Source organism: Panthera tigris, chromosome C2 (assembly GCF_018350195.1).
Source record: "Panthera tigris isolate Pti1 chromosome C2, P.tigris_Pti1_mat1.1, whole genome shotgun sequence".
NCBI classification, from domain to species: Eukaryota; Metazoa; Chordata; class Mammalia; order Carnivora; family Felidae; genus Panthera; species Panthera tigris.
The window spans coordinates 78672983-78694657 of record NC_056668.1 but is presented as its reverse complement, the minus strand read 5'-3'; the positions used below and the strand labels follow the sequence as shown (position 1 = coordinate 78694657).

The following is a 21675-nucleotide window of genomic DNA, read 5'->3' as shown; positions in this document are numbered from 1 at the left end:
TAGTGACCCATGTAAATTGTTCATAGAACTGTACGGTATTGATTTCAGGAAAGAGGAAAACTTGAGCAAACACTAGTTAGTTCTATTTTTGTGGCTGACGATGACATGTCGTTCACATGGTGTCTTTAGAGAGGCTCAGTAGCTCTTTTTTTTTTTTTTTAAGTATTAAATCTCACTTTACCTATAGTCCTAAGTTTTCTCATGTGCAGAGGAAGGATTTTAGGCATCATATGGTCTTTTGTGGCTGTTTGTGTTCTGTGGTGCTTTGAGTAGTTTGGTCAGACTACTGGCTTCATCAGTGTGTGAGCCTGTGGCTCATGATGGTTATTGTTTGATGGAATAGAATAGAGAAGACATTATGGCAAGTAGTGTCCAGGAGCTAGGAATGGAGATAAGAGCACAATTGACTGTTTCTAAGTGTAACTTCCTCTGGTTTGTGGGGGTTTTTTTCTTTCCTTCAAAGAAGAAGGTGATACCATGATGAAGACCATGGATTTGGGGTTGAAGACCTAGGTCCAAGCTTCAGTTTTGCTGTTGGTTAGTGTATGTATCTTTTTGAGCACGTTTTCTAACTTTTACAGTCTTGATCTGCTGAATACGGAGAATGATAATCTTACGTCATATAATAGTCAAGAGAATTATGTGATTGTTAGAAAATTGCTTAGCATATAGTAATTCTGCAATAAACACTGGCTGTTTATTGTCAGTCCATGGCTTTTTTGTACCCAATGAACAGCTAGGAGGAGAGGACCAAGGGCAATGGAGAGAGTAATTAAGTGAAACTTCTTAGGTTCTTCTTAATTGTTTTGCATGTGACGCTAGTTCAGAAAGACCAGGGAGCCCAGCTCTCTGCCTCCCTGCAGCAGTAGGCATTTTGCTTAGATGAGGGCCATTTCTCTTGTTTGCCTCTCCTGTGATGGTGTTTGTGTATTTTCACAGCCTCTCTGGAGATCTTCCCTTTCACTTCTTGCTTTCGCAATGATTGTAAGCTTACAGTGAAACTGACCTAGAACCAGAGGAAGTAAGAGCAGAGTGAGTTTTGGTCCAGCAAAACCAGCTCTCACCACTGCTTATCTTTGTGTTTATGTTGGTCTTTCTTGGAGAAGCTGAGAAACCCCAACTGACATGTTCTACTTCATCTGTTCACTAAAGTTGTGAGATTTCCTCAAACCTATTTATCAAAATACAGGGCTGTAATTCAGGTTTCAGAGAAGGAAAGCCCTATAGAATATTAGAGCTGACTGGGACTTTACAGACATTCGTTTTGCAAATGAGTATCCTCTCTTGTTAAAGGTCACACTGGCGAAGCTGAGACTGGAACTGGGGACACGGGGACTCCATGTCTGTGTTGTTGTGTTTGTCACCTTCCATGGATCCATCTGGAACATAGAACTTTACTCTTACTTAGAGTGGGTACTCTTGTTAGATTACTGTTCAAAGATAAAAGTTCTAGCTTCTCATTTCTCTGTATAAAACTTTTAAAAGGCAAGCTCAGTTTATATCTTCCAAACCTTTTCCCCAAATATTCTCCTTGAGTCCCTCATTTTAGTACAACCCTCCTGTTTCCCTGTCCCATGGGAAGACCTTGCTTCTTCCTTGAGCTTATAGTATTTCCAGGCATTATCTTTGTTGGTCCATTTATCTTTCAGAGCCACCCAGCTTTCAAAGTCCCTGTCAAGGCCCACCCTTGCCTATGCTAGCTCTTGTCACACACCCCGGTTCTTTTTGTACACTGTGTATTGCTGTCTCTTTTCACATATGTAAATGTCTCTTTTGCAGGTAGGCTTTAAGCTTCTTGAGTACAGGACGAGAATATGATTCATCTGGAGCTCGAGTGCCAGGCAAATACAGTTATTCATTCATTAAATTAACAGACGTTTTTACTGAGTGTCTATCATGCATTAGGTCCTGGGACTCAAGGAAGATAATTACTTCTGCTCTCAAGGATTCAAGAGTTTAGTGTGGGATACAGGCCGGCAGAGAGGCAGAGATGTGTGAAGAGCACAGTATTCTAAGTGCTGTGGAAGTTAACTTGAACTGGTTGAGAGAAAACGTGAATCATGTCCTTAAGGACTAGTAGGAAGTGATGCTCGGGATCTAAATGATGCATAATAGAGGAGACAGCATTTTTAATTGAGAGGTAGCTGCATCAAAAGGGAGGGAGATAAAACTAGCGGAAATGGATGATTTTCCAGCAGAACATGAAAATAACCTCCAAAGAAGCATAAAACTGCTGCAGCTATCATAGAAGTTACTGGAAATATGATTCAGTTCTATTATTAAAGAATCACATCCAAATGACTTTACACTAAGTTCTGATAAACTTTTAAAGATCAGATAATTCTAATCTCCTCAGTAGGAAACAAATCCACACGGTAGAAAAGGATGTAGAGCCCTCATGTTAAAACCGAATAACGAGAAGTAAAACAAGTAGAGAAAATAATACTACAGGATAATCTTACTTACGATTATCGGTAAAAAAAATTTCTATACAAAATAGCGTATTTAATTCATCAATATATCAAATTGTACAACTGTGAGTAGGCTTTTTTCCCTAGGAAGGCAGACATGGTTCAATATCTGGAAATCGATCAAAATGATTAATTCCATTGCTAAATTAAGGAAGAGAAAAGAGTTGACTCTATCACTGGAGGCTAAGAAGGAAGATACAGAGATTCTAAAGAGGGATGAGTAAACAAACAGATCAACATTCATTCATTCACACACTTATCTGTAACATGGCTTGCTTAAAGACTTTCGAGCCAACATTGCGGTCATATAGTGAGACTACTCAGAAGCTTCCTGCTCGCTGGGTCAGTCCCTGTGGATTGTTGTAAGTATGATACAAGTACTAGAAGACCCCCAAATTAAGCTACTCTTTTGTTGGGAAGGTGGAGTTCGGAAAATGTTCACAGCATCAGACAAATTTGTGTTGGGTCAAGATGAAAAAAAAAAAGAAAAGAAAAATAGGGCTTGGTAGAAAGTGAAGGTTGGTATAAAGTGACGGGAGGAAAATGACAGTGTAGATGGTGGGCACAGCATTTGAAATTCATTACAAATGCTCTGAATGGTGTCACTGGACCCCTGTTGACATATGGAAGAATGGTATGAGGAGATGCCATAGAGGTCATCCGCGAACAGATAGATGGCCAGGCCCTGGCACTCTCAGGGGGTGGGGCTGGAGCTGTGTCTGTGAGGAGGGCAATACCAGGGTACCGTGAGGTACTGGGGATGACTGTTAAGATGGTGGAGTCAATTACTTGCATCTTGATGCTGAAGTTCGCATTTCTTATACTTTCCCAGAAGTTGCCTGTTCTTTTCTATCTACGGCATATCTGAAAAAGCCAGGATTCTACAGTCAATTGGCAATGTGGGATTGATCTGGAAATGTGCCTCTTTGCTGTAGAAATCACTGCATCCTATAGTAACCCATTTTTTAAAGTTCCTATTTTGGAATGACTTTAGGCTTATAGAAAAGTTGCGAGGATAATGTTAACGTACAGCTAAAATGCATACTACAAATGTGCATAGGACACGAGAGTTTTTCAAGCTTTATTTTATCCTACTTGGTCCTGACCTGTGCTCACTTTAGTCATGTTGAAAGCAGAACAGACACTTTCATCCCCTTTCAGTAGGAGACTGAGACTCAATTAAAAAAAGTACATACACAAAACCGAGATTAGTATTCTTCAATCCTGAGAGAAATCTTCTCATATGATTGTTAATTTGCTGCCAGGCTTCAGAACAATGAATAACCCAGACTCATGGTTTCCATATTGGTTTTGTGCTTGGCCTTAATGGTGGTTTTAGAAATATGTAAAATATGGTCATTGCCCTTTTCTTTTTGAATATTTTATTTATTTTTATTTGAGAGAGAGAGAGGGAGAGAGAGCAAAGTGGGGATGCTGGGGTAGAGGGAGTGACAGAGAGACTCTTAAGCAGATTCTCCATGCTCAGCGTGGAGTCAGATGCCAGGCTCGATCCCACGACCCTGGGATCATGACCTGAGCTGAAATCAAGAGGGTGACACTCAATCTACTGAGCCACCCAGGCACCCTGGTCGTGGCCCTTTCAAGGGACTCACAGTTTAATAAGTGTCTGTACATAGCCTGTGCACAAGGTACAAGGGAGGGAGAGGAAAAGAAGCTCCCTACAACCAGACTGAAAAGTCAGGGTCACCACTGGCTTCAGCAACAGAAGCCTCCTGATTCCTAGTTTAGAGGCTTCCTCAATGATTCCCGTCATCCCCTTCTAAAAACGGAGAAAACCACTGCAAGCATTTTCTTTCTCTCACTTTGCATAGCACTTTATAGTATATAAGACACTCTAATGTTGTTATCTCATTGGTTGTCCTAAAACTCTGAGAGTTAGTGGGGGCAGGGCTTGATCTTAACTCTGAGACAGTTGAGGTACCTGCGGCCCTGATGCAGGGTCAGGGTAGGCGGGGCGGGGGGGGGCGATGTTCGAGGTCATGCCATTCCTTCTGATACTACCTGGCCAACACTGCGCCCTTCCTATCACTGTCACCCCATCTCCGGTGCCATGCCATGGACGGAGGCCTTTATTTTTCTCTGTGTTTCCAGTGTTCTTTGTTTTTACAGACATCTGGAGGTAATCATGGAGCCCTCTCAATTAATTCAGTTCAATTAATAAATTACTGGGTGGATGTGGGGCTGCGAGTCGGCGCAGGGTGGCTTCCGGGCCTCCCTGTGCTGGAGAGCTGTTGCAATCAGGCTTGGAGAGCCCTCCTCTTCAGCAAGATGTCCGGGAAGCTCAGCCCCAGCCTGCAGGCTCCCTGGAGGGGTGACTGGCTTACCCTGACAGGCAAGACATCCTTTTTCTTTCCTCACATAGTGTATTGTAATCCCATCAGAACAGTACATTGGCTGGGCTGTCCCTCCCCTCCCCGCCACCAGCTAAGTTGTTCATAAATCTTCCCTATGATACTGGCTCAGCACAGCTCCTGATGCTTGGTCACGTGGGGCTGACCTGTTCATTACAGGTGTTGAATATCCCTAGTGTCTCGCTACTAAGCGCCGGTACGGTCCCAGGCATTGTGGCCAACAAAGTCCCCCTCCCCCCGATTTGCAAGTGCCCCCTTGGTGGGGAGCAGGACGGTTCCTCTAAGAGGGATCACTTGAAAGTATCCGGACATGCCCTGGTTATGCCCCTGTTTCAAGAATAAACTTTGGGTGCCTCCTTAATGCTGACCTAATACATTCAGGCTCCCCGGGCTAGGGTGCAAAGCTGTCTGGGCATTGGTTGCATCCCATGTTTTAGTTGTTTGCTCGCTGCTTTTCCTTATTCCCCCTCTGGTCACACCAAGCATAAGTGCTGTGTACCTTTCTGCCTGTGCCACTTTGCTGACACTGTTCGGACTGGCCTCTGCCAGTTCAGGGCCCAGTCTGAGGGGCACCTCATCAGTGAGGTCTTCATTTTGCTCCCAACAAGAATAATCTTACCTTTTTCTGCATCCCAGAAACACTTTTCTTTCTTTTTTATCTCACTTAGGTAATATCACTTCATTTAGGTAACTTATCACCATGTCATTGGTTGGTAATCATTTTCATAGGTTATTGATAAAGTTTGAGCCTTTTTGCAACCTTGTTTGGTATCAGATTCTCCTTTGGGTTAGGGAACATTTCTTATCATATCCATTTCCTGAAGAGTGTTAGTGCTAAAGAGTTAACTGTTAGAAGAAGTATTCAAGATTGGTGAGGGAGTTTCTATTTTCTCCTCCCATGGTCAGTTTTTCCTGTTCCTTCCCTTCCTCCTCTTCCCGGTCCCCCCGTTTACCTTTTCTCTTTCTTCCTTCTCAGAGAGCTTTTTCAAGATTTCAAGTATGGATTAAGATGAAATTATGATGAAGCGAGAGGTGGGTTGCTTCCATTTTTGTGCTTCTGGAAACCAACCAACTGTGTTTATTTCTTTTTAGTTTCAGATTCCGACAATGTCTCATCCATCTTGGCTGCCACCCAAAAGTACTGGTGAGCCTCTTGGCCATGTGCCTGCACGGATGGAGACCACCCATTCCTTTGGGACTCCCAGCATTTCAGTGTCCACACAACAACCACCCAAGAAGTTTGCACCAGTAGTTGCTCCAAAGCCCAAGTACAACCCATACAAACCTGGAGGTGAAGGTAAGTGGGGGGGATTTTAGAGTTGGGTGCCCAAAGTGGGAGAGTTCAGTACAATAAGAGTGACTCATCTGTCCAGTGTTGTGTCGGAGAAAGGTTAGCTCAAGAATTCGCTGTGCTTATTGTAGTTAATAGACTGTCAAAGGTTAAAAAGCATCTAGAAACTATCAAAGCGAACCTTTCTTTTAGGGACATAGAGAGTGAGACCTCTTAGGGGTTATCTGGCTGTGGTTATACAGTGAGTTTGGTCTAGAGCCAAAACTAGAACTTGGTTTCTTCATTCGTAGCCCAGTGCCCTTCTACCATGTTATCCTTTCACCTCATCTCATGTAGAGATGTGTCTGCTACCCAGCTGCCCCTCCCTCTTGACATGGGACAAGTGGCCCCATATGGTGCCAGGCAGTGGTCTGATTGGAAACCCATATGAAGGTACCTCACTGGAATTGTTTAACCTTCGTTGGCTATCTTTCCTCCCCTAGACTACTTAGGATGAAGTTGTCCAGAGAGCTCTGTGAGATCTGCATTTGTAGAAGGTCATAGGCAAATGTGAATGAAACCTAGTTCTAGAGGTTGTAATGGCAGTCCATTCAGTTTTGATCAGGTAGAGTTTGATGATCCACACGAGCTCAGCATCTCAGGTTCATAGGTCCATGCACAGTCACACACTGAACCTCTCAGACAGTGCAGGGTGCTGTACTCTTTGCTGGAAGAGTTTCCATATTTTTACCAGTCAATGTCAGCAGCTCATCCAAACCCATGAAACAATGACTTATAACTGACAAGCAGAAGAACGTTCCATTTCTGGGAGCTGAGAGAGAGGAGACCTGAAAGGAGATTCAGTACCCCTTTCTCTGTTTTCTCCCTCATCCCACCACCACTTAGAAAAATGACCTTACATAACTTCTCCATGATGTTTCTTACTGCTTCTTGGGTGATGGAAGTGTGTTTCTTTCAGCAAGTTTCAGTAAGACTGTGTCACGCCCTGTCGTATGGTGCAGTCTTTCTCTTTGCTTCCTAGTCCTCTACCTGTCCCCAGCAAACACTTCATTAGTCTGTTGGTATTGTAAATAGAGTTTAATGACTTCTGGAGTCAGAAGCCTAGTCCAGATATCCAGCTTGTGTGAGATGGCTGGACGCTCAGGCAGGTGGTAGGAAGGTCAGGCATCAGCATGCACTCCTGGGCTGTGGCCATGGATTTTTTGTTCTGGGAGGAGCAACAATAAGACCATCAGAATGCTACCCTGGAAAAACAGTATGTGACGCTCTTGGTGTTCTACTAATCTCTGTGGCAGTGCCTGAGTTTTACAGGCTTCGAAGGAGGCTCCATGTCTGCTCCCAGACTTAGTGGAACTGGTTGTCTTTGTTCTTTTTAGTGGTTTCAGGACTCAGGGCTGGAATTTGGAAGAGAATCCCTCCTCATCAGGACAGGAGGGGCCATATGTTGGCTTCCTTATTTGCTTTCTCTGCATTTCCCCTGTTTGCTTACTGGGGGACTATTGTTTTGTCCCCTCATTTTGGGGGACAACTGAAATAGACTTCTCTCTCACATGAAAGGACTAAGATAGACTCCCTCCTGGAGTAGGAGGCAAACTTGTGAGGAAGCCTTGGTAAGTATGATAACTGACACACACCTGAGGGGCAGGGGAGGAGGGCAGGTCCCATATTAAGTAGGCCAATATATGGCATATGTGAGAGGGAGGAGGGAAGCAGGTAGTGGTCTCCCTTCAGATCCCTCCACGCCCAATGCTATGTGTGGCAGTGGGTTGGCCCCTTGGGCCCCTTGGGTGACTCTGCACTTGAGATGCCCCACTCCCTTTGCTGTAGTCTGCGAGGTTCGTTCTCTGTCTGTCTAGTGCTCTGGGGACGCTGGCATCCTCTCCAGAACACGGCAGCTCAGGACCAGGTGCTCTTTCTCAACATACCACCCCCACCTCTTTTGTCCCCGGTCAAAATCCTACTTGTATCACCTTCTCCAAAATGACCAGACATGGCCTAGATCAGAGGAAACCACTCCCATCCCTGGGAGTGGGATGTTTCCGTGTACCTCTGGTTCTGTGAGCCTCACCTTTCTGCTTTTTTTTTTTTTTTTCTGTTATTCCTCCTGCTTTTGCTCTGCCCCTATTCAGCATGTAGGCTGTACGAGATGCTGCGCTTCTCCGTGATCGTTTTATGGCTTTCTCGTGTTACCCTGTGAGGAAAGAGTTTTTCTCACATGGAAAACCGGAAATGGGAATATGGAGAGGCGAGGTAGTTTTGTGGCTGTTCAGTGTCGGAAGCGCGGCCTTTGTCCTTCCCCAGGTGCTAAACTTGCTTTGCCCTTCTCTTCTTGGCATAGGTGGCTCTCGGGCCCCATGTGATGGTGATACTTCCTTGTAAGAATGTAAGCTTTGTTTCCCCATTTAAGCAACAAGACATGGTTTCTCCCTCGTCCTTATGTTCCTCTTGGCTCCTATTATGCTACTGTGTTTTTAGTAGGAATGATTGTGTATGGTCAAATGTATGTCTGTATGTTCTTATGTGTGTATATATTTGGATGGATGGCGGATGGCTGGATGGGTGAGTACTCGGCTCAGTAATTCTTTTCTTGCAGTAAACAGTTTGGAATATGGCATCCTCATTTCAAGCAACTCAGTCTCATTTAATTTCTGAAGTCTTGATTCTTTTTTGCACTGCTGCCAATCTCTCTCTCTCTCTCTCTCTCTCTCTTTTTTTTAATATAACCTTTTTTGAATACGTGAAAGAAGAAATTTCCCTTGCATATATACATTTTAAAGATAAATATGGGAAAGGTTCATGGATATTCAGACTTTGTTTTTAAATGAAGCTGCATCTCGTCATCTGCTCTGTATTATGACATGATATTTGTTGGAAGTGTGAGATTTGCTTTACTTTCTATTTAATTGAAATGTTAGTGCATTCTCTGTGACTGCAAACATTTTTATAATTTATGTTATTTTTTTGTCTAAATTTTTATACATTTTTAAAGTTTATATCCATTTTCCCTTTTTTTTTTTTTTTTTGGTTTTTGTTTTTGTTCATTTAGAATGCTCTGTAACATTAGTGAAACCTCCAGATAGTAGGTAAGACAGTTTTGTTTTGTTTTTTTTTTTAATTTTTTTTTTAATGTTTATTTTTGAGACAGAGAGAGACAAAGCATAAATGGGGGAGGGTCAGAGAGGGAGACACAGAATCTGAAACAGGCTCCAGGCTCTGAGCTGTCAGCACAGAGCCCGACGTGGGGCTCGAACTCACGGACCGCGAGATCATGACCTGGGCCGAAGTCGGCCACTTAACCGACTGAGCCACCCAGGCGCCCCAAGACAGTTTTTACCTAGATGGTGAATTGAAGATGCCGGGGTCTTGTGCCTCAGCTCACCTATTTTCTCCCTTTGGTACATACTCTCCCTCAATTTGTAGCCCATAAAGGCTTTTCATTCATAGCTTAATTCAGAGCCTGACCTCTAAGAAGCTTAACTGCAAAGACAGAAAGTTAGAATTAATAGAAAGCATACGGTCGGCCCTTTACTGGTGTGAATGTGGGAAATGCAGGGCAGGGGGTATAAGTTGTTTGCTCAGAGATTTGTGGCCTGCTCAGGGCTGAGCTCAGGTCCCCTCTGTCTGAGTCTAGACTTATCCAGGACCTCTTAACTATATTCTGGAGAGGACTCTTTCTCACTCCACCATAGCCTCTTTATCCATCCCGTAGAATTCTTATCACAATTCTTATCACAAGCCTTCCAACAGACTTACTTGTAAATGAGCCTGTCTCCTTCAGTGTACTTGAAGCTTTTGGAGACAGGGACTGCGTGACTCATGCCTTTGCTCCCAATGGCACCAGCGGCACCCCTGCCTCATAGTAGGGGCTCTGTAATGTTTGGGGTGGTGGTTAGGCCACAACAATATAAACCTGCTTCTTCAGGCAGATCCTGCTTCTTCAGATCCCGGCTTCATAGCTACCCATCAGGCATGCCAGTTCTAGAGCCCGACCCACCTGTTTGAACCACTTTTACCCTCCTATACCCATTCCTTGAGCCTTTTAGTCCAGGAGTTGTTGAGCCACTGCCACCTGGAAGTTTTCCGTTCCATTTCCCCACCTTAGTTTTATGTCTGCAATCTCTGGGGTTTGCTTTCTCATTTTTAAACTTGGGCTGAGAATGGCCAAGTACCCACATGTTTTCCACATCAGCTTATATTTATGTGATCCCGTATGTCATGATTTTCTTAAAAAAAATATTATTTATTTAAGTCATCCCGGCACCCGCTGTAGGGTTCAGGTCCATGACCCCAAGATCAAAAGTCGTGTGCTCCATCGACTGAGCCAGCCAGGTGCCCCAACTCTCATAATTCGTTTATAATGAATTCTGCTAATGACCTTCCTCTAAAGAGCTTTGGCACACTTAAAAGTGGGGTATTGTTTTTCCCAGTTAGTACCTCTTTAGGCCTTCAGATCCTCATATTTTGCTCATTGTTCTCAAACTTTCCACTGATCTTTTTTTTAACAACTTGTGTTCCTTCTGTCCTCTTCGAATGACGACCCTGCGTTTCCAAATGCCTTTTCATGTTTAGTACAGTAGACTTCATATTTTTTTTTTATTAAGTTTTGCCTTCTTACAAAGTTTATCCTGTTAAATGTCCACATCATTTTTTGTGGAATGTTGCTATGCATGTATGATTTTGTCTCATCATCTTCTATTTTAGACTGATGAGAACAAGATAATGCATTTTTTTTTTTCTGGTCTTGAAAGTAGTAGCCAGTGATTATCTTTATACTGTAATCTGGATCTTCTGTCTGCTCCAAATTTGCAAAATAAATAAACAAAACCAAGAACACAAAGCCTTAGACTATGATGGCAGAACAGGGTATTGATCTTTCTTTTTCTGTTTTTGGTAGATACCAAAGTAATTGAGCTTTCCCACTTTACTAATATGTTATTTTCTTGAGATGGTTCTGAAATTTTCCTGTAATTGCAACTCTGGGAATTGGAAAACAAACGCACACACACACACACACACACACACACACACACACACAATCTCTTTTTCTCTTTTAATACTTTGGCTGAATGAAATGTGATAATTACAATAGCTTATCATAGAGAATAATTGGTAATGTTTCCAAGTTTGTAAATTTGGGGTTGTGTTGTGGTCTGAAATTTACGTTCTCCAATCTCTATAAAGTTCCTTTAAAGAGCATTTTTTATGTAAGAATTTTGAAAAATTAAATCCCTAGGGTGCAAATTCAAGGTAACACTTTCAGTAGAATCCCTTTGCATTTGTACAGTCCTTTATAGTTTACCCTACACTTCCGTATTCTTTGTCATTTAATTCTTCAAAGGTGATTCTTGCTGTAGTTCTCTGAGTTAGGTAGAGCAGATGTTCTTGCCATTTTGCTGAGTGCTAAACTACCAGAAGTGAAATAACTTATTTAATAATCATGTAGCTAGTAAAATAATAGAGCTAACCTTTAATCTTCATATCTAGGGCTCTTTCTGATGTTAAGGGGTTCTATTTATTGGAGATTGGGTTAGGCAGCTTCATCCACTTTAACTCCATGATTTTTTTATTACATGATTCTTCTTGGAGTTAATTTCAAAGTGGTTGTTCTTTTCACAAACTATTTCCACCTGTATTACCTGATTTACTTCTGTATAATATAGATAAGACCTCTGCTTTCAAGCTTTGCCTACCTTGCTTCACCTAGACTTGAAAGGTCTGATCAGAGTGGTTGAAATGAATTCTAGTCAATGAGCGTCCTAAACCTGAAAACTTGTTGCTAGATCTCTCCATGCTTTGTGCTCCCGTGAGGTTATTAATCCATTTCATGAAGGGTGAATAGTTTTTAGGTGATTTGCTAATCTGGAGTAGATGGGAGTAGCTGGAATAAATTGCCATCACAACTGAATTCCCCATGATGGAGATGGCAGCCAGTCTTCCTTCATTTCTGCTTTCTTGACAAAGCCATTCTTCATGCATTAATCACAACATCTTTGAGCAGCAGGAGTAGAAAAGAGTTTGAAGTTCTTGTAATCCAGTCCTTCCATTTGCCAGATGTGAAAACTCAGTCTAAGAGGGAGGGGAACTGGCTTCCCAAGGTTATCCAAGAGTTTTGCGCTGAACTGGAGCCAGAGCCCAGGTTTGCCAAATGTGCTCATTCCACGGTATCTTGATTGTCTCAGATTGGAAAAGGCAAGACAGGCTTGGTTCGTAGGAATTGGGAAGTCATGGGTTATTGATACTTGGTAGAGAACTAGCCATTAGTGATGCGAAGTGATGTAAACTGGTTAGGCTGGACATATTTGTTTTCTCAACAGAAGTGAAAATGTGAGGGAAACAGATGGCCACCGATGACAATATATTTAAAGAAATAACGTAGCATGGGTTTTCTCTACCATTTTTGTGTTTAACCTATAAGCCAATTTGGTGCTGCTTCTCTTCTTACGGTTAGTAAACTTTTTTTGTTTGTTTGTAAAAACTTAGAATAGTAGGTGGCAGAAAGTGTAGGGGAACTGACTGTGAATTCTGAACAGTCATATCTAAGTATTTAGACTCACAGTGTGCTATCTTGTCTCTGGAGTCCTATAGTTTCTGTCCCCTGCCACCAGAGGTGAATCTGGCCTGTGACTTTGCAGGTACAAACGTGAAACATCTTACTTCTGTAGTCCTGACAGTCCCGTTAAGTTGCCAGCAATCATACAAGAACAATTGCAGCTTCTTAGACGTTTGTTATAATTACGCATGGGCTGTCATGAGGACAGTCACAAAGTCACTGAAACATCAGGAACTCTAATGAGACTCGGGCTTGACTGACATGCCCCGTTTCTGGTTCCAGGTAAGCGTGTTGAGCCTCGTCTATGACTGTGGAGTGCTGTACATGAGTTTTCATTTTCAGAGCCTCGGCAGGGTGTGTGGGGAGGAAAGGACAGCTGTTCATTCATTAAAGGGTCAGATAATAATTGTATTAATTTGATCTTCACCTCACATCTTCCTGAAGAGAAAAGGATTTGTAATTTCTTTGGGTGACATTAGATTTTACCAAATATTCACAGGCCTTACTAACACTTGAAAGAGCCAAGATTCATGCTGATTTGGGGGGCAGGGCATTTACATTCAAGCCCCAGTTTCACTACTTGACCTTGGTGATGTTTTCTATTCCACATTTCCTTAATATATAAAAATTAGCTGGTGATATTATCTTACAAGATTGTTTTGAGCATCAAATATAACAGAGGATGAAAATGTTTTATAAACCATAAAATATCTTACAACTCTAAGGAATTACCATGGTGTACTTATTCAACAATCATTTACTTAAAACAGATTTTGTGTTAGGCTGTCTTCTGGGGGCTGAAGGAACGGCAGTGAGCAAGACAGAGATTAATCCCTGCCCTCATGGAATACACTTCTTGCTATAATAATAACATTGTTTTTAATCTTAATAACTAACATTGAAAAATTAGTATTTATTTAATAAATGCACTTCAGAATCTTACTACATACTATAATAATTATTCTAAATTATAATTCTAGTAGTATAATATGACCAATACATGTGTAGTGGTATAGCTAGAATTATTAGTAATAAAGTTATATTGGTAAAGATTTTTTTTTATAAAATTTTTTAATCTTTATTTATTTTCGAGAGAGCATAAGCGGGGGAGAGGCAGAGAGAGAAGGAGACACAGAATCTGAAGGAGGCTTCAGGCTCTGAGCTGTCAGCAGGGAGCCCTACGTGGAGCTCAAACTCATGAACTGTGAGATCATGGCCTGAGCCGAAGTCAGACGCTTAACTGACTGAGCCACCCAGGCGCCCCTATACTGATATAGATGATCAACTTCAAATAGCAATGATAGGAATCACAGTGCCTCAACTGTGAAATTCTAGAGCCTGGATAAATCTTAAAAATTATCTAATGCAACCCTTTCGTTTCTGAGATGAGGATCATTATTTCACTAATACATTTCTAGAAGGTGTAGGGCCTTTGCCCTAGGAGTGCTGTAAATAACAAACAAAATTGTTGACTGCAGGCAGGGGTTATTACTCCAATATTAGAGGCGCAGAGGTTAGGTGGCTTGTTCAATATAACAGAACAGTAAGTGGCGAAGCTGAGCTCTGATCCCCTGGATTCCTTCCACGGTTGCCACAGTTTTGTGTCACTGATGCGTTTTGGGTGACTTGTTTAGGAGCTCTGGTGATAGAATTAATTTATGTGGACAGAGTCGAGTAGATGTTTTAGAACAAAGAGAAGTTCATTCATGTGTTGTTAACAAAATCTCTTATTTTGTAACCTGTCAGCATAATGAACTATGGAAGTAGATTCCTTAATAAGGTGCTAGATTCCTCATGCTTTTTGTCTGGCTTTGGAAGTGGTGAATAATGCGGTGTTGTGTGGTGAGGTGCTCTTGAATCTTATTTATTTTTATTTATTTTGAGAGAGAGAAAGACTGAGCGTGTGTGCATGAGCAGGGGAGGGGCAGAGAGAGAGAGAGAGAGAGACAGAGAGAGAGAGAGAGACAGAGAGAGAGAGAGAGAGAGAAGAGAGAATCCCAAGCAGGCTCCAATCTATCAGCACAGAGCCCGAGGCAGGATTCAGTCACATGACCATGAGATCATGACCTGAACTGAAATCAAGAGTCATATGCTTAACCAACTGAGCCACTCAGGTGCCCCCTAGTTTATTTTTAAATTATGTAAATACATAGTAATATCGTCACTTCATATTTTAAATCTAAACAAAGCTTAATTTCTTTTTTGAAAATAAAAGTAAATATAGAAATACAATAAAATATTACCATACATCTATTAGAATGGCTGAAATTAAAAAAAAATCATATGCTGTAGGGATGAGGAGACACTGGATCACTCCTATGTTGCTGGTAAGAATGTGTAACATTGTGTAACGACTCTGTAAAACTTTGGCAGCGTCTTTCCCAAACATGTCCTGAGGATATGATTTAGCAGTTGCACTCCTGGGAATTCAATTCAGAGACATGAAAAGTTATGTTCACACAGAAACCTGTACATGAATGTTCATAGCAACTTTTTTCGTGATGACTAAATACTATAAAGGCAATGTCCACATGTCCTTCATATAGGTAAATGTTTCAACAAAGTCCAGTATCTCCAAACAATGCATTAATACAGTTCATCAATACAAAGGATTGCACTATTGATAATATGCAATAACCTGGATTGACCTCAACGGCTTTATGCTTAATGAAAAAAGAAAAAGTCAGTCTCAGAAGGTTACATATACGGTATGATTCCATTTATAAGACATTCTTGAGATGACAAAACTCCAGAGATGGAGAACACATTAGTGGTTGCTAGGGAACAGAAATGAAGGATGGAGTGGGGCAGGAGTGGGTGTTCATACCAAGAAAAAGCAACAGGGAGTCTTTCTGTGATGGTGGAGCAGTTCTGGATCTTGGTTGTGGAGGTAGTTGCACGGATCTGTGCATGGGATGAACTGGAATAGAATTATATACACGCACAAATGCATGTGGGTCAAAAAATGGCGGGAACTGAGTCAGGGCTAGCTAACAGTAATGCAACAATGTCAGTTTCCTGGTTTTGATGTTGTATTCTACCATTATCAGATGTTACCACTGGAAAAAACTGAGAGTCTAAACAATTTTTACAACTTTCTATGAGTTTATATGTATGGATGGATGTATTTAAAAATGGTTTCTTCTTCTCCTTCTCAAGTGCCATCTTGCATGCATATCGAATTCTCTTACCACACTTTCATGATTACTGTTATAATGTATGGTTTAAACAATGGTCAAAGCTGGCCAGTCATCAGAAAGACTTGGGGAACATTTTTTTTTAAAGAAAAGAAAACACACAAGCCCTGGGGCTCATGTCAGTACCACAGATTTAAAATCTCAAGGCATGGGCCCCAGGAATCTGCATGAAGACAAAACAAAACAAACAAAACAAAACAAAACAAAGCAAAACTCCCCATATAATTCTGATTGAGACTCAATTGAAGTTTGGGAGCCATTCATTTGTTCCAATAACTCCAGGGGCCAGTGTTTTAATGCCTTTTGAATCTTCTGCAGGTCTTGGGAGTACACAAACTCTCCTTAGTTAATGGCAGTGGCTTTTGAAGTCTTAAGTATCTTTTATCATGTGAACAATGTAGAGGTTCAGGGACTCAAATCATTCTTCACCTTGCTATGGTTTTCCTTCTGTGCTTTTATCATCATAACATAGTTTTTTGCATATGTTGTCTCAAGGAATTTTAATTGGGATCCAAAAACAGAAGAAAGGAGATAAAAAAAAAAAAAAGATTCTTCTAGAATACTCAGCGATGCCCAAGCTTGTGCATTATAGAGCACTTGCTATTGTGTTACTTCAGGAAGGGATGCTTGAAATCTCAGCCGATTTTGGGTCATGACAGGCCTATGTAAATCATCTATAAATGGATTCATTATGGATATTATAAAAATAAATCTGACACCTGAGCCTTTGGGCAAATATACCATATAAAGAAACCATACCCCGGAACAATGATTGACCCTAGGAACTGTAAGAAAAAAAAAATCATGGTATTATATTTTTATCATCCTTTCTTAAATTTACTGTTGCCAGAGTCTGGAAGGCTGAGCACAGCACTAGGGGGAGAAGAGTATAGGTCTCTGAGATGTGGCACTTCAGGCTTCCTAGCACTTTGACCACCAGTATTCTCTCTTCCCATCCATTCTTTACATTGCTTTGAATGTTGCTGATCTCAAACAGAATAGATGGTCTGCTGCACAGGAAGCAATGAAAGAAGCACTTTATTGTAAAATATTCATTACAACTTGCAGCTTCAAAGATGTGTGTGTGTGTGTATGTGTGTGTGTGTGTGTGTGTGTATGTATGTGTGTGTGTGTGTGTGTGTGTGTGTGTGCGTGTGTGTGTGGATATGAGTAGATTTCAAATGCCTTTCCCACATAATATCTAGTCCAGTTGGCACAATATCCTGTAACATTATGGTTCCTACATGATTATAGTTCCTAAAGACAAATGAAAAATCTAAGATTCAGAGGACCCACAGTAAGGCTTATAAATGTAGAAGCCGCGTTTGACCAAATTTTGGTACTTCCCCTTAAGTAAAATATTGGTAATATAGAATAACAATTGTGTAATAATCAACAATTATTACTACCACTAAAACGAGTTCTCTGGCAGAACATTGTCATAAGGATGTGAAAAACTTTTTTAGTAGATTTATTATCCTATTTCATCTAAAATCCACTCTGCTTTACTGTTAATCTTTGGCTACACTGTAAAAGATAGGTATCATCACTCTCAATCTGCAGAGAATATAATATAAAGTGAAACAACCAGCACAGGGCAAAGCTGGGATTTGAATCCCTGTCTCCTAACTCCATGTGTAGACTTTTTCTTAGCACTACACTGCATCTGGTTTTAATGCTATTAGTATTTTATCTTAAAAGAAGAAAATCTTATCGCTGTTATTTTCCCCAATCATTACCATTTAGAGCTGTTTGAAAATTGAAGTCATCCAAATAAGGTGCAAAAATCCATTAGAATCACGTGTGCATTGGCGTGTACAGGATAATGTACAGAAGTAAAAAAAAAAAAAGCCAAAGTAATGTCAAGAAGACATTATTTCAGAAAGCTCTTCAATAACTATTTGAAATCTCTGTTAGGTTGCGTGAATTATGCCATCCTGCTTAAACTTGTTAGATATCATTGGTAGTTTTATTGGCATTAAAATGAAATTTCAATGACATGTAAATTTGCTGTTTTTGTTAGTGATCTGTTCATATATGTAATCACGATATGGATTTTATCAGGTACTTGCTTTATAAAAATTATTTACCAGGAAAGAAATGGCCAAGGTACATGATATGTCTCTAGAAATATTGCCATTTGAGGTGACCTTGAAGTGTCACATATGCCTATTAAATGTAGTCCCTGGTAGATGGATTTTACTTTTTTATACCTCACCCTCTGCATTTATTTCAGTTCCTCTAGTGGGGACAATTCAGATATGCCTCATGACATTTTAATTTAATAGGGCTCTATAAGAGATAGGAAGCAAGTAAAAACACATCCTAATCCTTAAGCGGTTTATATTTTCATTAGAAACTTGACATATGAAAATGACCAGTTAACTAGCAATATAAAGCTTTAAATTCTGTGAAGTGGCTCTATGATTATTTTCTCAGAGGACTCAGAAAAAAGAGTTTACTTGGGAGCAGGACAGGACTGGAAGGCTAAAAGAGGGAAGACTCATGGCAGGCGGTGGTTAAGCACGGAGACTCCAGCATCGGATGGATCTTGGTTTAAGTTTTGATTTTACCCCTAATTCTCTGGGAACTTGGGCTAATTAGGTTAAGTAGCTGCTTAAGCTGTCTCAATTTGTTCTTACTTTAAATAAATATATATGTCAAAAAATTATATATATATATATATATATATATATATATCTTAAAAATATATCTCAAAGAGTTGTTTTCAAAATCCAGTGAATACATTGACATAGTAGTATGGCACAAAATAATCGCTAAGTCAGTGGAAGCTGCTGTTTTTACTGTTGCTGTTATTATTAAAATTAAAATGTGGGTATTAGCTCTGGGAATCATAATCCATAGTTTTTACAACCATAGATTTTTAAATTATTATTGTCCAAATGTAACTCTCGCTGATTGTTTTTGAAAATAGCCTTAGTTTATTCTTTTTTGTTCTATGGTGATGTTTTTAGGATTGAATGTCTTAGTTTGACCTGCTAGAATTGTGATGTGTTGATATATACTATTTTAAAATTGTAGAACATGTTTCTCAGAGACTTTACTTGAACTATGCCATGAAAAAAAAAAGATTCATATTTATTGTCTCTTTAAGAAGTAGCATTTTTATTACTGAACTATCATTACAGATAATAATGTAAATGAAAGTTATATAGAACAAACAATATAAACTGGTGATTTTTATTAATTTTTAAAATCTTTTATTTTCCAACTTATCCAATGAGGCAGAGAAATTCTAAAGATGTTATTAATTATATTTTCTGAGAAAAAAATTAATTAGGAATTTTATCTCGCATCCCGCTCATCCCTAGGATTCATATTTGGGATTTAGCCAGTGCCCTGAAATTGTGTTTAAACTTGGTCCATGTGTATGTCTCTTTTCACAGAAAGTATCTGTATGTCATCAGACCCTCAAGGAGATGCTTAGCTCACTCATTAAGAAAGATAACATCCCTTGTCTAAGAGGTCACCAGTCTCTCAATCCAGTTATATTTCTTTTGTTTAAGTAAAAGCCAGATTTTCATTTTCATCTCACCAGATTTAGAAGGCATTGTTTGAACAGAGACCTGAGTATTTTGTGGTGGCATTGGGAGAGGGTTTCTAATATTTATCAGAAAATATAATGCACATACAAAATAATGTACATTGTATGTGCAATTATATCACGATATATGGTTTTGACATACTTTCGTATATATTTGCATACCTTCTCTGGACAGTGCCCATCCAAGGCGAGGCGTAAGTTCTTTCTTCTGAGAGCGAGGCTGGGCGGGGATAGTGACACCATTTGGTATTTGAGGAGATCAAGTCTCCATGATGAGATTGCTTTGACCTGGTCTTACAGGTAGAGAACAGTCAAGAGGAGATTCAAGAATAACTCGTCTGAACCCAAATCAGGTCCTTTATACTCCAACATGTTTTCTGTTGCTTAGCATAGAACTATTACCCATACAGTTTTACTTATTTCTCTTCTATGTGAATTTAAAATGTCATATTTGTTCTGCTTCCATTATTGCAGTTTTGAACGATGATTCATCAGTGCAGTGGCCTATTTTAGTGAACCACAATAGCTTGGGTAGAAAGAAAAAAAAAAAAAGATTCAACATACTCAGGAATGGAAAGCAGCCATCTTTTTATAGCTAAAATTGCAAACATCTGGCAATTACTCTATTCCACCTCCCTTCAAAAAAGAAGAATCATCCCTTCAACTGGAGCCTGCTGCTGTGTTTAATCAAGGCAGCTCTGCAGGCCTCAAGGGGCAATAGGTTTTGATTCAAGGAGGCCATTGCTTAACCTAGTTGGCCTGAGTCTCGTTTGAAAGTACACTATTTAATGCTCTCCATATGGTACTGTATTATATAATGATAATAATGGTAATATGGCAATTAATGGCTGTAGAAAACCCCCTTTTGCTTTTCTGCCCTGGCTAATTTGCGGTGGCTCTTATGGCAGCTTTTATATTTTGAAAGCTAACTGGTCAGGTCAACTTTGCCTCTCTCTTTATTCTCTGATGCTTTTTGTGCTACTGAACAGAAGGTTCAACGATACCAGTACCACCGACAGTCACCAACTTGATTTCATTATAAAGCGATCTAATACAATGTTGAAGGAACAAATCCATTTCTTTTTAAAACCTGTCAGTGATCTTAGAGTCACAAAGCAGTCACCATGGTTATGGTCCCTTAGTACCCCACCCTTATTTCTTATTGTGCTAATTGTTTGTGAAACTTAGTTCTTCCCTCACTGACAAAAGTCAGCTCTGTTGGCAGGGGAAGTGAGAATGGCTGGTGGTTTGCAATAAGGGCTGAGAATCAGAACTTCTGCATTTTTCTCTTGGGGCTAATGCCAGCTTTCGCTCTGGCCTTGACCGATGCGTTTACCTTTCTCTTCCTCTAGGTCACTGAAGGGTAGAGGTGGACTTTTCTTTCCCAGGTTCTGACAACCTTATTACCACTGTTCCCTTTTGCTATGGAGAATCTTGGTCAATGATCCTCAGTAACTTTGAAGGCACAGAAAAGCTGTAGTAGGAAAAAAAAAAAAAAAAAAGAAAAGAAAAACAAGGTTCAAAAGATTGGTGATTTTCAAAAACAACCTCAAGTACTAAAAATAGGCTGTTTTCTAGTGTTAGCATATTATGGTACCTGGAAATCATAGACATTCATTGGGGGCTCTCGGCTTATTTTATATACCTGATTTCTACTCTCATGCCTTTGGTAGAACTTTGTTCGATACCGAAAGCCACAGCTTTTCCCTTGATACAAGAATTTTGCTGCGTGGTCTCTCCTGCCAGTCTTCCCCAAGTCCCAGTGAATTTTGCAAACATCTAATTCACTTTAATACAGCTTTGGAAGAGGTAAGAATGTAACTAGGGAATTTTCTGGTTAAAACCAAAAAAATGAACGAATGAACAAATGAATAAATGAATGCATGAACGAAAGAAAAACAAGTACCCCCTGACAACATAAAATGCATGTCTTACTCAGTACACCTAGTCCATGCAGAGCCTTAATGGTCTCTGGAATGTCAAAATATGCGTATCTTCTTTTCTTTGCCTGTATCCAATATATTATTGATAGTTCTGGCCTTTCTCCCTCGTGAGCACATCTTAGAACTTGGACTCGTTTATTACAAGCTAGAACACTAGCCTGTTCGCCTTTCTCCTTGATGACCTTGCTGATGTGGAAAAGGGTATGCCAGTGTCCCTTCCTTTTTGCTGTACGGCTTAAAGTCTGCAGGCTTCCTAGAATACAGCCAGTGCAGTACTGCAGGCGTT

At 40.3% G+C, this 21675-nt stretch overlaps 1 protein-coding gene across 6 annotated transcripts in view; it reads left to right on the top strand.

The window, feature by feature from the left end:
* Window positions 1-21675, top strand: part of LOC102953305 (LIM domain containing preferred translocation partner in lipoma) — a 673846-nt gene that overhangs the window by 222080 nt on the left and 430091 nt on the right. For all 6 annotated transcript variants that reach the window (XM_042998791.1, XM_042998792.1, XM_042998793.1 and 3 more), the window contains one exon: window positions 5936-6140. In XM_042998791.1, the coding sequence (XP_042854725.1) occupies window positions 5951-6140 (190 nt within the window). In that variant the 5' untranslated portion in view covers window positions 5936-5950. The remainder of the gene's footprint in view (window positions 1-5935; window positions 6141-21675) is intronic.